This window comes from Esox lucius, chromosome 24 (genome assembly GCF_011004845.1).
Source record: "Esox lucius isolate fEsoLuc1 chromosome 24, fEsoLuc1.pri, whole genome shotgun sequence".
NCBI lineage: Eukaryota > Metazoa > Chordata > Actinopteri > Esociformes > Esocidae > Esox > Esox lucius.
This window is the reverse complement of record NC_047592.1, coordinates 1,056,957-1,073,869: the sequence shown is the minus strand read 5'-3', so window position 1 is coordinate 1,073,869 and position 16,913 is coordinate 1,056,957. Positions and strand designations below refer to the sequence as shown.

The following is a 16,913-nucleotide window of genomic DNA, read 5'->3' as shown; positions in this document are numbered from 1 at the left end:
GGCATTTAATTTTAGCAAAGAAACCTATCAATTATGTTAATCAACTCTGCATTGATCCAAACCTCGCCTGATCCACACAGATCCATGTTATTCGGTGTGCAAGTGTAGTATAAACTGTTAGCAATCGAACAGGATTCTAAAACGGACAGCCCAGCCCCTGTCAACAAGGCGAAAGCTACATAATTAACCAGTGGTACTGTAGGAACACCCTCGTCAGTTCCACCAATCAATATTATTTAATGGGTAATATACATAGAAGTGGCAAACAGAGACATTTAGTACCGATGAATAACAACTACTTGATTTGTTATAAACCGTACCCCTCCCCCACTCCAATCCCCCAAGCCCTCTAAACGGCGCATTATGGGTAATGTAGTTATTTGATAGTTTCTCTACCTTCAGCGACAGGAGACTATAAACGTTACAACTTACAAATGGACGTTTTACACATAACGGATAGAAAATGTAACTAACCTATAAAAGCTGTCTTTTCGAAACAAATCTAGGTATCGTCATTGACAGTTTCCCAATCAATACAGTCACCTGCATGAGGAGCAGGTAGCCAGGACTTGGCACGAGACCGTGACAAGTGGCGGTAACTGTAACTAACGCGCAAGTCCTTATTAGATTAGTGTCGCTCGCCGCTCGAAGTCACTTCATAACACCGCCACAAATTGGCATTTTTACAATACAAACCCTTCCATTTTACCAGAGATACCTTAATTCAACAGGATAGACGATCTACACATCTCATCTGCAATAATAATGGACACAGTTGCGGGTAAATAGCCCAAATCTAGCTAAATAAGTTGTTGAGGACCAAACGTTAGCCAGTGAAGTAGTTTATATGCTAACTAATGTTTGCTACGGTAACGGTTGTTATGGACTACACTGTATGTTCAGCATAATGACAGGTGTGTTTTTGCTGTTGTAAGCACATGGGCTCCTGCAGATTTCAAGCTCTGATATACAGCTCCGGAAAAAATTAAGAGAACACCCACTGCACCTTTTTCTTTCCTTTTCAAAAAAGTCGAAAAGGAAGGTTTTGATTGGGGAACAGAAGGGTTAAAATTAAAGGGATTTACACATCAGGAGCAAAACGAATAAACGAGACAAAAAAGCGTAATATTCGTTGGATACACATCAGACGCCACACGGTTTTGCGAAATATTCGCGTTCTATTTAATGTAATTAATGTAGTCATCGTCAAGCGAAGACGATTTGATGCTAATTTTGCTCACACAAAATGTGAAAAAAAGAAAATGTTAGGTCCATCCGATTCTGAAAAGGCGATCAGATCACGGTGAATTCCACCGTCTGATCCAGGAGCTCAAATTATATTACGGCCGCTTCCGCACCTACTTCAGGATGTCCGTGACACAGTTTGAGGCGCTCCTGCAGATGCTAGCACCACACCTGAGGAGGCAGAGGACCAACTTCAGGGAGCCGATTGACCCAGAGCAGCGCCTAGCAGTTCTTAGGTAAAACATAATCATAGTTAATTTGGCTACTCAATAGTTAAGGAAAAGGCCTATTAGGGCATGTTTAAAGGTTTGGTTATGAAAGTAATTTAAAATAAGTTAAATTGGGCGGTTATTAGTGGATTTTACACTGCTGCCCTGTGATTAATGGGTATTCAAATAACTGAAGCCACAAAACTATGTTTAACCCTTTTGACTTAAAAGGGTAGAACTGCATTTTCACCCAAAGATGCTCAGTGAGAGATAAGACACAGGAAAATAGACAAGAAAGAAAACAAAAAGAAAATACCATAATCAGTGTATAACCTGCTTGCTGGTGTTTCTTGTATAGATTCCTCAGCACTGGGGATTCATTCACCACCATAGCAGCTAGTTCACTTAGGTGTCTCAACTGTGGGAAAAATGGTGAAGGACACCTGTAATGTCATCTGGGAGCACATGAAGGAAACCTTCTTGCCATCACCATTGGAGGACCCCCGGAAAAACACAGCCAGGAGATTCCAGGAAAGGTGGAATTTCCCAAATTGCATAGGATAACTCACTGGCAAGCACATTGTCATCCAGGCCCCAGCAAATTCAGGCTCCCAGTTCCATAATTATAAAGGAACATTCTCTGTTGTCCTCCTAGCTCTGGTGGACGCAGATTACAGGTTCCTAGCAGTTGATGTCGGTGCCTTCGGCAGCAACAGCGATGGAGGTATCTTTGCGAATTCTCGTCTGGGCAGAGACCTCCAGTCAGGGGTTTTGCATGTGCCACCACCATCTCCCCTCCCATCAGCACCAGAGTTGTGGCCAGTGCAATTTGTGATAGTGGGAGACGAGGCCTTCCCCCATGAAGCCTTATATCCTCCAACCATATCCTGGACGGTGCATCCCAGAAGAAATGCGCATATTCAATTACCGCCTGTCAAGAGCCCGTCGCATATCAGAAAATGCCTTTGGCATTTCTACCCAGCGCTGGAGAGTTTACCAGCGTCGGATGCAGGTCTGTCCAGACACAGCTGACGGGATCATCAAAGCCGGCTGCATCCTCTGCAACTACTTGCTGCCAGAAGCTCATTACCAGGGGGAGGAGGATATGAGCAGAGATGAAGTAGAGGATGAGAGCAGAAGCCTTCGGGGAAACAGGGCATCTGCAGAGGCGTTGAGGATGAGAGCGTGCTAGGCCCTATCAGAAGCCTTCAGGGAAACAGGGCATCTGCAGAGTCGTTGAGGGTGCGGGATACTTTTAAGAACTATTTTGTCCACTTGTCGGACAGGTTCCTTGGCAATATGACCATGTGCGCAGTGGTTTATCTTTCTGATGGCCAATTCTCAGTTATTCCTTGTAAATGTTCCAAATTGTAATATTCCACATTCCAATATAGTGTTCAATAAACCTTTTAATAAGTAATTGATACATTGCTTGATACTTACCTTTCAGCTTACTAGTACAATCTATAAAAAATGAAAACAATGTTCATTCTAACACCCAACTTTTTTGTCTTGTTTTTACAAATATACATTTCTAAAACCTTATAAATGACGGTTGACAATGAAACACGTGACCAGCAAGTCAGTTTGCAATTTGCATTGTTTATTTTCAAAAACTTTAATATTTTCCAAACAGCACAACAAAATTGTAGTTCTACAATTGGTAGACAGATTTACCATAATGAAATGAAGGTTACATAGCATTTGAACTTGGCCTGACTGGGCCCATGGCCTGACTGGTCCCCTGGCCCTGCCTTGACTGGTCCCCTGGCCTGACTGGTCTCCTGGCCTGACTGGCCCCATGGCCTGACTGGTCCCCTGACCCTGCCTTGACTGGTCCCATGGCCTGACTGGTCCCCTGGGCCTGCCTTGACTGGTCCCCTCGCCTGACTGATCCCCTGGCCTGACTGGCCCCATGGCCTGACTGGTCCCCTGTCCCTGCCCTGACTGGTCCCCTGTCCCTGCCCTGACTGGTCCCCTGTCCCTGCCCTGACTGGTCCCCTGTCCCTGCCCTGACTGGTCCCCTGGCCCTGCCCTGACTGGTCCCCTGGCCCTGCCCTGACTGGTCCCCTGGCCCTGCCTTGACTGGTCCCCTGGCCCTGCCTTGACGGGTTCCCTGGCCTGACTGGTCCCCTGGCCCTGCCTTGACTGGTCCCCTGGCCCTGCCTTGACTGGTCCCCTGGCCCTGCCTTGACTGGTCCCCTGGCCCTGCCTTGACTGGTCCCCTGGCCCTGCCTTGACTGGTCCCCTGGCCCTGCCTTGACTGGTTCCATGGCCCTGCCTTGACTGGTTCCCTGGCCCTGCCTTGACTGGTTCCATGGCCCTGCCTTGACTGGTTCCCTGGCCTTGCCTTGACTGGTTCCCTGGCCCTGCCTCACACTGATGTACATCCTGCTCTTCCTCCTACTAATCTAAATTACTACTGGTCCTGTTCAAAAACAGACAACATTAATAGTTTTCATTACTGCTGATGAGACATTTTAAAATATCCTATGTCTGTGTAAACATGATTAGGTCTAGTACTTTTATTGTTGTGTGTAATATAACTAAAACCTTCCGGAAAGCCAATGATTTCTCTAAGAAAGACATGGAACCCATATACTTCCACTTCCTCTTCCTCTGTTTTCCTCCAGCCTGACCACTCCTAACATTCTCCTTCTATTCCCTCTTCCTTCTCACATAAGTGTCAGAGATTTTTCCACAATCTCCTCACCACTTCAACTAATGAATAAACAACATATATCATAGTAAAACCACGCCAGTTCAGCAACAAACATTTAAGATAGCTTTCTAGGTAGCCGTTAACTCAAATAAGTTAGCTAACGTAGAAGCAAAGACCTTGAAGGCCCTAAAAAATCAATAGTAGAATTAGATTGCTGTATACTGCTGCCAGTCACAAGCTCACCATCTTCACACTGGAGTTGTACGGCTATGCTCTTCCAAGTATTCTCCTTAAAATCATTGTCTTTGTACTGTTTGTGCGCTTTGTCAAAAAGTACTTGGTGTTGTGAAACTAGAGATATTAGTTGATCCGCAATGTTTGGTGCTTTGGATATAGCGTAACTACTTCGTCTGACATAGGTCAAGGTACAACCGTGATTGGTCAAGCAAAAAGTTTCGCTGTAAAATTCGACCTTGAAACGAATAAAATAAGTGCTGCAAAACCGCGTTTGATACAAGGTAAAATAGACAAGAAGGGAATTCAAATTATTTTAAACATTTTTTTTCGTTTCTTTTTTTCGTTTCGCTCTTAACGTGTAAAGGCCTTAAGAGACCACTACAAATTGAACGCATCTGTTCCTCACTCAAAACCTTCCTTTTCAGCCTAAAATGAAACAGTTCTGGTGGATGTTAGGATTTGTTCTGATATCAAACACTTCGCTGGCTACACGATTCTCTCATCTTTTCACTTTCACGTTATCGTCACCTATATAGATAGATACTGTATCAATGTCATTCACAAATGGCTAATTAGCAAAACGGCCAAAAGAGGATTTGGTCAGTATAGACAAAAACGTTGCTACCTTCAGTATCTACGTCATGGGAAGCTGAAAATGAAACTGTTTACTGTTATTTTGCGACTTTTTCTGGTGGATTTTCAAATTATGTCTTAGGATTTCTTCAGGATAGACAAACACTGCGCTGACTGTACACAATTTTTTCGTCTTTTCACTTGACGAAAAAGTCAATTATCGTCACCTATATTGATAGAGTAGTTTTTGTATCAATGTCATTCATGAATGGCTAATGACCTGTTAAAACGGCCAGTGGCATAAGCCATACAGTTAATAGATGCTATTTGTGGTGGAGGTAAACATAATAAGAAACGTTACTCAGTTTAACACAATGCTTAATGCCATCTAGTGACATATTACTGGCTAATAAGCTTTTAAAACGGCCAGTGGCATAAGCCATACAGTTAATAGATGCTATTTGTGGTGGAGGTAAACATAATAAGAAACGTTACAAAGTTTAACACAATGCTTAATGCCATCTAGTGACATATTACTGGCTAATAAGCTTTTAAAACGGCCAGTGGCATAAGCCATACAGTTCATAGATACTATTTGTTGTGGAGGTAAAATTAATAAAAAAACATTACTCAGTTTATAACAATGGTTAATAGTGTCTAACAAAATATTCAAACTCGGCCTGATGTTAATGTGATCTTTCACGTGGGCGACCCCGGTTTGATTTTCTAGAGGGTAGCCATGATTGGCATATTTTATTGCGGGCCGGCTAAACTAGGCTTGCTTGGTTTCTTGTTTCCGGAACTGTATTTGCAACTTAAGATAGCTAAGTAGCTGTATAACATTATATTGTTGGATTTGTCTTATTAAATGTTGATATGATAGTCTGCATTACGTTTTGGTACCCAGCAGGTCAGAAAGTGAAACTGAAGTTTGCACTACCAGTGCCTCTTAAAAAGAAGTCAGGCCTGGAAGAGAAAGAAGAGGACAAGAAAAGGAAAGAAGAGAGGTATAAAAAGAATGGAAACACACATGTAAGAGAGAGGAAAGCATGGGGATTCTCAGTTCAAGATACAGGAGGAGAAAGAGGAGTAGTGAGCAAGTCCTGTGAGTCAGTGATGAAGGGAGGAGAGAGAGGAGTACTGAGCAAGGCTTGTGGGTCAGTGATGAAGGGAGGAGAGAGAGGAGTACTGAGCAAGGCCTGTGGGTCAGCGAAGAAGGGAGAAGGAGAGAGAGGAGTACTGAGCAAGGCCTGTGGGTCAGTGAAGAAGGGAGAAGGAGAGAGAGGAGTACTGAGCAAGGCCTGTGGGTCAGTGAAGAAGGGAGAAGGAGAGAGAGGAGTACCGAGCAAGGCCTGTGGGTCAGTGAAGAAGGGAGAAGGAGAGAGAGGAGTACCGAGCAAGGCCTGTGGGTCAGTGAAGAAGGGAGAAGGAGAGAGAGGAGTACTGAGCAAGGCCTGTGGGTCAGTGAAGAAGGGAGAAGGAGAGAGAGGAGTACCAAGCAAGGGAGAAGGACAAATAAATAAAAAATTGACATACAGGAAGTCTGAGGCTGTGAAAGCAGTATTTAAAGGGTCTCTCAAGCAGAAAGAAAATGAGGGAACGAATGTGAAGAAGAGAAAACTGAAGAGTAAAGTTAATCAACATAATAAGGAGTCAGATTCAGGAAAGGAGAGACTGACCATAAATATGAAGATAGAGAATGGAGAGAATGAAAAGGTCAGAAAGGAAAGAAAAGAGATGAAAAAGAAGAGAGTGAGGAATCAGACGGACAGCATGAAGGTAGAAATTACAAATTAGTTCAGGAGAGAATTGGTTAGGACTGAAGAGAATGTGTGAATGCTGTGTAGTAGGAATGAGGAGTGTGTATGTGTGTGTTTGAGAGGGTGTGTGTGTGTGTGTGAGGGTTGTGTAGCAACACAGAAGAGAGTGTGTGAGTGTTGTGTGGCAACACAGAGGAGAGTGTGTGAGTGTTGTGTGGCAACACAGAGGAGATTGTGTGAGGATTGTTTAGTAGGACTGAGGAGAGTAGGTGTGTGTGTGTGAGTTTTATGTAGTAGTACTGAGGAGTGTGTGTGTGAGGGATGTGTGGTAGTACAGAGGAGAGTGTGTGTTTGTGTGTTGGAGTTGTGTAATAGTACTGAGGAGAGTGTGTGTGAGGGTTGTGTGGTAGTACTGAGGAGAGTGTGAGGATTGTTTAGTAAGACTGAGGAGAGTGTGTGTGTGTGTGTGTGTGAGTTTTGTGTAGTAGTACTGAGGAGTGTGTGTGTGAAGGTTGTGTGGTAGAACTGAGGAGAGTGTGTGTGTGAGGGTTGTGTGGTAGTACTGAGGAGAGTTTGTGTGTGAGGGTTGTGTGGTAGTACTGAGGAGAGAGTGTGTGTGTGTGTGTGTGTGTGTGTGTGAGGGTTGTGTAGTAGTACTGAGGAGAGTGTGTGTGTGTGTGTGTGTGTGTGTGTGAGCGTTGTGTAGTAGTACTGAGGAGAGTGTCTGTGTGTGATGGTTGTGTATTAGTACTGAGGAGAGTGTGTGTGTGTGTGTGTGAGGGTTGTGTAGTAGTACTGAGGAGAGTGTGTGTGTGTGTGTGTGTGTGTGTGTGTGTGTGTGTGTGTGTGTGTGTGTGTGTGTGTGTGTGTGTGTGTGAGGGATGTGTGGTAGTACTGAGGAGAGTTTGTGTGTGAGGGATGTGTGGTAGTACTGAGGAGAGTTTGTGTGTGAGGGAAGTGTGGTAGTACTGAGGAGAGAGTGTGTGTGTGTGTGTGTGTGTGTGTGTGTGTGTGTGTGTGGGTTGTGTAGTAGTACTGAGGAGAGTGTGTGTGTGTGTGAGGGTTGTGTGGTAGTACTGAGGAGAGTTTGTGTGTGAGGGATGTGTAGTAGTACTGAGGAGTGTGTGTGTGTGTGTGTGTGTGTGTGAGGGTTGTGTGGTAGTACTGAGGAGAGTTTGTGTGTGAGGGTTGTGTAGTAGTACTGAGGACTGTGTGTTTGTGTGTGAGGGTTGTGTGGTAGTACTGAGGAGAGTTTGTGTGTGAGGGTTGTGTAGTAGTACTGAGGACTGTGTGTTTGTGTGTGAGGGTTGTGTAGTAGTACTGAGAACTGTGTGTTTGTGTGTGAGGGTTGTGTGGTAGTACTGAGGAGAGTTTGTGTGTGAGCGTTGTGTGGTAGTACTGAGGAGAGTTTGTGTGAGGGTTGTGTGATAGTACTGAGGACTGTGTGTTTGTGTGTGAGGGTTGTGTGGTAGTACTGAGGACTGTGTGTGTGTGTCTGTGTGTGAGGGTTGTGTAGTAGTACTGAGGACTGTGTGTGTGTGAGGGTTGTGTAGTAGTACTGAGGACTGTGTGTGTGTGTGTGTGTGTGTGTGTGTGTGTGTGTGAGGGTTGTGTAGTAGTACTGAGGACTGTGTGTGTGTGTGTGTGTGTGTGTGAGGGTTGTGTAGTAGTACTGAGGACTGTGTGTTTGTGTGTGAGGGTTGTGTAGTAGTACTGAGGACTGTGTGTGTGTGTGTGTGTGTGTGTGTGTGTGTGTGTGTGTGTGTGTGTGTGTGTGTGTGTGTGTGAGGGTTGTGTAGTAGTACTGAGGACTGTGTGTGTGTGTGTGTGTGAGGGTTGTGTAGTAGTACTGAGGACTGTGTGTTTGTGTGTGAGGGTTGTGTGAGGGTTGTGTGAGGGTTGTGTGTTTGTGTGTGAGGTTGTTTAACAGGGTCGGGGAGGTATCAGCCTGGGGTGATGTTGGATTCAGAGTGTTCTGTTATGTCTGCTGTAGCCATGCTTTAGGGGATGAGTACTCGCTGAGGGGATGAATGCTCTCTCTTTTAGAGGAGAGCAAGGCCAACTGCCTCCAGGGCTCAAGATGGGAGGGGTCGGCCAGAGAGGGCATGTCATTCAATAGAGGTTGCATTAGCTCTCAAAAGTCTAGCATTTTCAAAGATCTTTATAAAGATTACACTGATACAGTCTGAACAATATATATGAATTGTATTCCACAGTGTTGATGAAATATGTACTCTGTAATGGCGTGTGGTAGAATTAATGACAAGCTCTGGACACGCATCAGTCATTATTATTTGTTTGCAGTTACAGAGATCATACGTTTCCTGTAGTTCTTGACCAGGTTTGCACACACTGCAGCAGGGATTTTGGCCCACCCCTCCATACAGACCTTCTCCAGATCCTTCAGGTTTTGGGGCTGTCGCTGGGCAATACAGACTTTCAGCTCCCTCCAAAGATTTTCTATTGGGTTCAGGTCTGGAGACTGGCTAGGCCACTCCAGGACCTTGAGATGCTTTTTACGGAGCCACACCTTAGTTGCCCTGGCTGTGTGTTTAGGGTCGTTGTCATGCTGGAAGACCCAGCCACAACTCATCTTCAATGCTCTTACTGAGGGAAGGAGGTTGTTGGCCAAGATCTCGCAATACATGGCCCCATCCATCCTCCCCAAAGAATGATGTTTCCACCTCCATGCTTCACGGTTGGGATGGTGTTCTTGGGGTTGTACTCATCCTTCTTCTTCCTCCAAATACGACGAGTGGAGTTTAGACCAAAAAGCTCTATTTTTGTCTCATCAGACCACATGACCTTCTCCCATTCCTCCTCTGGATCATCCAGATGGTAATTGGCAAACTTCAGACGGGCCTGGACATGCGCTGACTAGAGCAAGGGGACCTTGTGTGCGCTGCAGGATTTTAATCCATGACGGCGTAGTGTGTTACTAATGGTTTTCTTTGAGACTGTGGTCCCAGCTCTCTTCAGGTCATTGACCAGGTCCTGTCGTGTAGTTCAAGGCTGATCCCTCACCTTCCTCATGATCATTGATGCCCCACAAGGTGAGATCTTGCATGGAGCCCCAGACCGAGGGAGATTGACCGCCATCTTGAATTTCTTCCATTTTCTAATAATTGCACCAACAGTTGTTGCCTTCTCACCAAGCTGCTTGCCTATTGTCCTGTAGCCCATCCCAGCCTTGTGCAGATCTACAATTTTATCCCTGATGTTCTTACACAGCTCTCTGGTCTTGGCCATTGTGGAGAGGTAGGAGTCTGTTTGATTGAGTGTGTGGACCGGTGTCTTTTATACAGGTAACGAGTTCAAACAGGTGCAGTTAATACAGGTAATGAGTGGAGAACAGAAGGGCTTCTTAAAGAAAAACTAACAGGTCCGTGAGAGACAGAATTCTTACTGGTTGGTAGGTGATCAAATATTAATGTCATGCAATAAAATGCAAAATAATTATTTAAAAATCATACAATGTGATTTTCTGGATTTTTGTTTTAGATTCTGTCTATCACAGTTGAAGTGTAACTATGATAATTATTACAGACCTCTACATGCTTTGTAAGTAGAAAAACCTGCAGAATCGGCAGTGTATCAAATACTTGTTCTCCCCACTGTAACCCCTCTGTCCATCCCTCAACCCTCCTTTATTTTACTCCTGTTCACAGCTCTCTCCCTCCCTTTGTGTCACGGAGTGGAGGACGGATACACATTTTGTCATTTTTCTGCCCATTAAAAACTAAGTTAGCATTACAATACTAACCCATGAAAAAATGGTTTTGCGTAGCATGCTATGCTAGGCTAATAGAAAATATAACGTTTAGCTTAGCATGCTAAGACAGGCCTATGAAAGTGACTGTTTAGCTTAGCATGCTATGTTAGGCTCATGTGAAAGTCAGTGTACCATGACCATTGACTCAGTATTTAATCCTTCCTTCAAACCTGTAATTTACACTCTATTGTTTCTCTCTATCTTCCTATCTTTATCGCTCTCTTTTAACCCCTTAGGTGCTCAGCCTAACAGACAGCCAGTATGATGATATCTTTGAGAGTGCCTCTGCTTTGTACACACCTGGAGACAGCTCTCTGGGTGGGTCACCAACTAATACCAAAAACACATCACTACTGATCATACATATATATTTCACTGTATTCCTCATTTATTCACTGTATCCCTCATTTATTCACTGTATCCCTCAATCATTCACTGTATCCCTCAATCATTCACTGGATCTTTCATTCATTTACTTTATCCCTCAATCATTCACTGTATCCCTCATTCATTCACTCTATCCTTCATTCATTCATTCTTAACATCACTACCACACCCCCTGTCTCTTCTAAATATTGTTAATTGCAAAAGCCCACCCACCTTAGTTACTGTTGGGTCAAGCGGCGCTTTGTAAGCAGCCACTACTGTGAACAGACAAGCATGGAGGGGAAAAGTCACATATTACCAGTCAGTGGAAGTGATTATTTTTGGAGTAATACCACCAAAATATCCTCCAGACTGAGGCAAAAAAGGGATGGCAATATGCAGAGGAAAGATATGTCTACAATATTCAGATAAACAAGGGGACACAATACTTGAAAAACAAGCATACAGATCTCAATCAAAGAATGAGAAACCCTGTGAACGTGGAGTTTGTTTGTATTATATTATAATTCAAGCATTGCACACAATCCATAGATAGGACAGCTAATTACACCATAACATCAACATTATCGGATCATATTCATTAACACTACAGAACAGTTTCTGGAAAAAAAAATTCTGTTTATTGGTCAAAAACACTCCACTGCCATGTAGCTCTCCTCCTCTCTTGTCCTCTCCTCCTCCCCTCTCCTCTCCTCCTTTCCTCCTCTCTTGTCCTCTCCTCCCCTCTCCTCCTCTCTCCTCATCTCCTCCTCTCTTGTCCTCTCCTCCTCTCTCCTCCTTTCCTCCTCTCCTCCTCTCTGGGCTGTTTATGTGGTGACTGACCCACTGGTTTAAAACATGAAAATAAATAGGATTTTAGACATTATTTATAACGTTAACTCTCCACCAAAGTTGGTAAACACATGCCCGTTCTGACGGTCCTGTTGCCGCGTACGTGATTACATGACTAGGTTATAGGCAGTGTTTTTTTATTCAATATATTTTTTGTTATTTTTGACCAATTTGTTGGTCAAACTCTCATGTTTTTTACTTATTAAAATCGTATCTATCAAGTAATGTGCAGGTCCAAGTAGGTACCGGATGATAGTTGCCAAGTCCCAGATCTGGAACTGGAGGTCCCAGGTCTGTCTGGATCCGGCCCAAATTAAGCACCGCTCTAACGCTCATAGAGGAAGACATACACTGTTCACAGAGGAAAAGACCACTTAATCACTGCAAACACAATGATGGTAGATGTCTAATTTGTGTGTGTGTTTGTGTGTGTGTGTGTGTAGAGGATGCCAGAGCTGTCCTGAGTGAGGTGGAGTTACTGCAGGCCAGTATTGAACAGGTCTCTAACAGGTGAAATACAGATTCTAATTACACACTAAATACACAAACGAAGTGGTTATACACATCGTTATCATAATGTATTACACACTAAATACACACATGCAATGGTTATACACATAATCATAATCTATTACGCACTAAATACACACACACAGTGGTTATACACATAATCATAAAGTGTTACGCACTAAATACACACAGGCAATGTTTATACAGATTATCATAAAGTATTACACACTAAATACACACACACAGTGGTTATAGACGTAATCATAAAGTGTTACGCACTAAATACACACAGGCAGTGGTTATACAGATAATCATAAAGTGTTACGCACTAAATACACACAGGCAGTGGTTATACACATTATCATAAAGTATTACACACTAAATACACACACACACACACAGAGGTTTTACACATAATCATAATGTATTACGCACTAAATACACACAGGCAGTGGTTATACACATTATCATAAAGTATTACACACTAAATACACACACACACACAGAGGTTTTACACAATCCTAATGTATTACGCACTAAATACACACAGGCAGTGTTTATACACATTATCATAAAGTATTACACACTAAATACACACAGGCAGTGGTTATACACATAATCATAAAGTATTACACACTAAATACACACAGGCAGTGGTTATACACATTATCATAAAGTATTACACACTATATACACACACACACACAGTCGTTATACACATAATCATAAAGTGTTACGCACTAAATACACACAGGCAGTGGTTATACACATTATCATAAAGTGTTATGCACTAAATACACACAGGCAGTGGTTATACACAACATTATCATAAAGGATTAGTCAAGATTGGGTTATGAACAGGGAGATGGAGGAGAAGGAAGAGGAGAGGAAAGAGGAGGGCACAGATGGTGATGAAGATGGGAATATCGAGCCTCATACCAGTAACAGCAGTAACAGTGTGTCTGGTGAGAGGAAGAGGAGCAGGCCTGTCTGTCAGAGGAAGAGGAGCAGGCCTGGCTGTCAGAGGAGCAGAGGGGAGGATGAGGAGACGGATGACAGCAGTGACTCCTCTACTGGAGAATGTGAATGAGGATATTCTCTTTGTCATCTCTTTTTTCCTTTCATTCTGCTTGTCCTGTTTCTCAAAGTCATTTTAAATCCCATAATGTATTAGTCCCTGCCTCTCTCCTCCAGTTGACCAGTGGGTCCAGTGTAGTCTGTCTGTCTGTGGGAAGTGGAGGAGGGTACAGAGACATGTTGACCTGGCTGTCCTGCCTGAAGACTGGACCTGCTCACATAGTACAGGTAAAACAACCCAGTGGCTTTCAGTGACTCCTCTGGGGGAACCACTAGCTGAACAGGAGTCAGAGGAAACAGTGTTTAGTATTTTAGATACGAACACAACATTTACTCTGTATTACTGTAGCGTTGCTGTAGCGTTGCTGTAGCGTTGCTGTAGCGTTGCTGTAGCGTTGTACTGTCTAGATTTAATTAAAGGTAATTCCACACACTTCAGTGTGTCAAGTTTAATGCTCCACATTGCTGGTGGTCCCTCTCCTTCCTTCTGTCTTCTTCTCCTCCTGCTCTCTCCTGTTCCATTCTGTCCCTCATCTTATTTCACTATCAACATTCTGCTGGTGTGTATGTGTGTGGGTGTGTGTGTGTGTGTGTGTGTGTGTGTGTGTGTGTGTGTGTGTGTGCGTGCGTGTGCAGGTCCTGGTCTGTGTGAGGCTGTGGAGGAAAGCTGGTCAGAAAAAGAAGGTGACATCATCAACAGCAGTCTGTTTCCTGGTTCTCTGGTCTGGGCTCAGCAGAGTGGATATCCCTGGTACAGACACCACACACCCTATAGACACTACACACCATACACACCCTATAGACACTACACACCCTATAGACACTACACACCATACACACCCTATAGACACTACACACCCTATAGACACTACACACCATACACACCCTATAGACACTACACACCCTATAGACACTACACACCATACACACCCTATAGACACCACACACCCTATAGACACTACACACCATACACACCCTATAGACACTACACACCCTATAGACACTACACACCATACACACCCTATAGACACTACACACCATACACACCCTATAGACACTACACACCCTATAGACACTACACACCCTATAGACACTACACACCATACACACCCTATAGACACTACACACCATACACACCCTATAGACACTACACACCATACACACCCTATAGACACTACACACCCTATAGACACTACACACCCTATAGACACTACACACCATACACACCCTATAGACACTACACACCCTATAGACACTACACACCATACACACCCTATAGACACTACACACCCTATAGACACTACACACCCTATAGACACCCTATAGACACTACACACCCTATAGACACCCTATAGACACTACACACCCTACAGACACTACACACCCTATAGACACCCTATAGACACTACACACCTTATAGACACCCTATAGACACTACACACCCTACAGACACTACACACCCTATAGACACTACACACCCTATAGACACTACACACCATACACACCCTATAGACACTACACACCCTATAGACACTACACACCCTATAGACACTACACACCCTATAGACACTACACACCATACACACCCTATAGACACTACACACCCTATAGCAAGCAACTTTATTCATATAGCAGAATTCATACATCGAAGCAATTTGATGTGCTTTACAAAGAAAAATATGTGAAAATACAATAGCATAAAAACAAATACTCAAATGAAAACATCAAAACAAATGAAAACACCATAATAAGAAAAATATATAATAAGAAAACATATAAAGATTAAAAATGGGATAAAAACATAGGAATCTATTAGGCCAGGGGTGTCAAACCGGTTCCACAGAGGCCCGAGTGTCTGCAGGTTTTGCGTTTTTCCTATAAATTGGTTCCCAGTTCAGACCTACACAACCAGGTGAGGGTAGAAACGAACCAATTAGTGACCTAATTAATCAATCAAGTACAAGGTGAGAGTGAAAACCTGCAGACACTCGGCCCTCCGTGGAACCGGTTTGACACCTCTGTATTAGGCTAAACAGTGTGGTTAAGTTTAAGTGATCAGTCATAGGCACTTGAAGAGAAGTGTTTTTAACCTGTTTTGGGGCACGTCTAAGATCTTCTGGTAGTTTATTCCAGTTGTGTGCAGCATAACTGCTAAATGCAGCTTCTCCATGTTTAGTTTGGACTCTGGCCTCTACTAGCTGACCTGTGTCCATGGATCTAAGAGCCCTGCTCGGTTTATATTCTTCAAACATATAAGAAATGTATTCGGGTCCTAAACCATTCAGAGATTTATAAACTAAAAGCACCACTTTAACATCTATTCTGTAACTGATTGGAAGCCAATGCAAAGATTTAAGAACCGGAGTGATGTGCTCTGTTCTCTTGATCCTGGTTAACATTCTAGCAGCAGCATTCTGAATGAGCTGCAGTTTTACAGTCTTTTTGGGGAGTCCAGTTAAGAGGCCATTACAGTAGTTAACCCTACTATAGATAAAAGCATGGATGAGCTTCTCTTGGTCTTTTTGGGACACCAAGCCTTTGATTCTGGCTATATTTTTAAGATGATAGAATGATGTTTTGGTGACCGCTTTGATATGACTGCTAAATGTGAGGTCTCTCAGAACACCAAGATTACGCACTTGATCCCTGGTTTTAAGGGCCTGAGAATCCAGCTATTTACTAATACTTGTTCTTTCATATTTGTTGCCAAACACAATAATCTCTTAAATGTAGAAAATGTTGGTTCATTCAGGTATTTATGTGCTCTATACAGAGACACAGAGAGTCTATTGAGCTGTTGTCATACTGTTCGAGAGCCATATATATTTGAGTATCATCGGCATAGCTGTGGTGGTTAATGTTGGTCTGTAGAATTTGGCCCAGAGGTAGCATATAGAGATTGAACAGAAGTGGTCGAAGAACTGATCCCTGTGGAACCCCGCATGTCATAGCCACCCTATCAGATTCATGATTACCAATGGTGACAAAGTAACTCCGGCCATCTAGATAAGATCTGAACCAATCAAGGACTTTCCTGGAGAGTCCTTCACAATTTTCCAGCATATCAATAAGTGTTCTATGATCTACAGTATCAAATGCTGCACTGAGATCTAATAGAACCAGAACTGTTATTTTATCTGAGTCAGTATTCAGCCGTATATCATTTAATCAGGGCCGTTTCAGTACTGTGGTGAGGTCAGAAACCTGACTGAAATTTGTCTTAGAGACCGCTTGAGGTCACAAAATTGCTGAGTTGATTGAAGACAGCTGATTGCAGAGAGCTATTAACTATTTGCTGCAGTTCCATTGTTATAGAGTTAATTATTTATTTTTTAAGTCTGATGGCAGTGTGTCGAGTTTTAATATGTGGAAATTTCTTATCTTAAATTTCTTAATTTCTTATCTTATTTTTTATCAATTGTATTAAAATGCGACATAATAACCAAGTTATGTCTTGGTGGTCGTGGTGACGGTACAGAGTCCTTGTTAGACTGTGCAGTTCTGATGTTCCGTCTAATACTTATTATTTTTTCACTAAAGAAACACACATTCATTACATTTGACAGTGGACATGAGTTCTGATGCTATCTGCTTTATTGGGTTTGTAAGCTTGTCGACCATGACAAATAGAGTGCAGGTATTGTTGATAT

General features: G+C 43.1%; 1 protein-coding gene across 1 annotated transcript in view; it reads left to right on the top strand.

The window, feature by feature from the left end:
- Positions 1 to 480: 480 nt before the first annotated feature.
- Positions 481 to 16,913, top strand: part of LOC109615227 (zinc finger CW-type PWWP domain protein 1) — a 36,435-nt gene continuing 20,002 nt past the window's right edge. Inside the window, exons 1-5 of the mRNA XM_034290767.1 lie at positions 481 to 781; positions 5,837 to 6,705; positions 10,695 to 10,776; positions 13,381 to 13,491; positions 13,900 to 14,014. Coding sequence (XP_034146658.1) covers positions 766 to 781; positions 5,837 to 6,705; positions 10,695 to 10,776; positions 13,381 to 13,491; positions 13,900 to 14,014 — 1,193 coding nt within the window. The 5' untranslated portion in view covers positions 481 to 765. The remainder of the gene's footprint in view (positions 782 to 5,836; positions 6,706 to 10,694; positions 10,777 to 13,380; positions 13,492 to 13,899; positions 14,015 to 16,913) is intronic.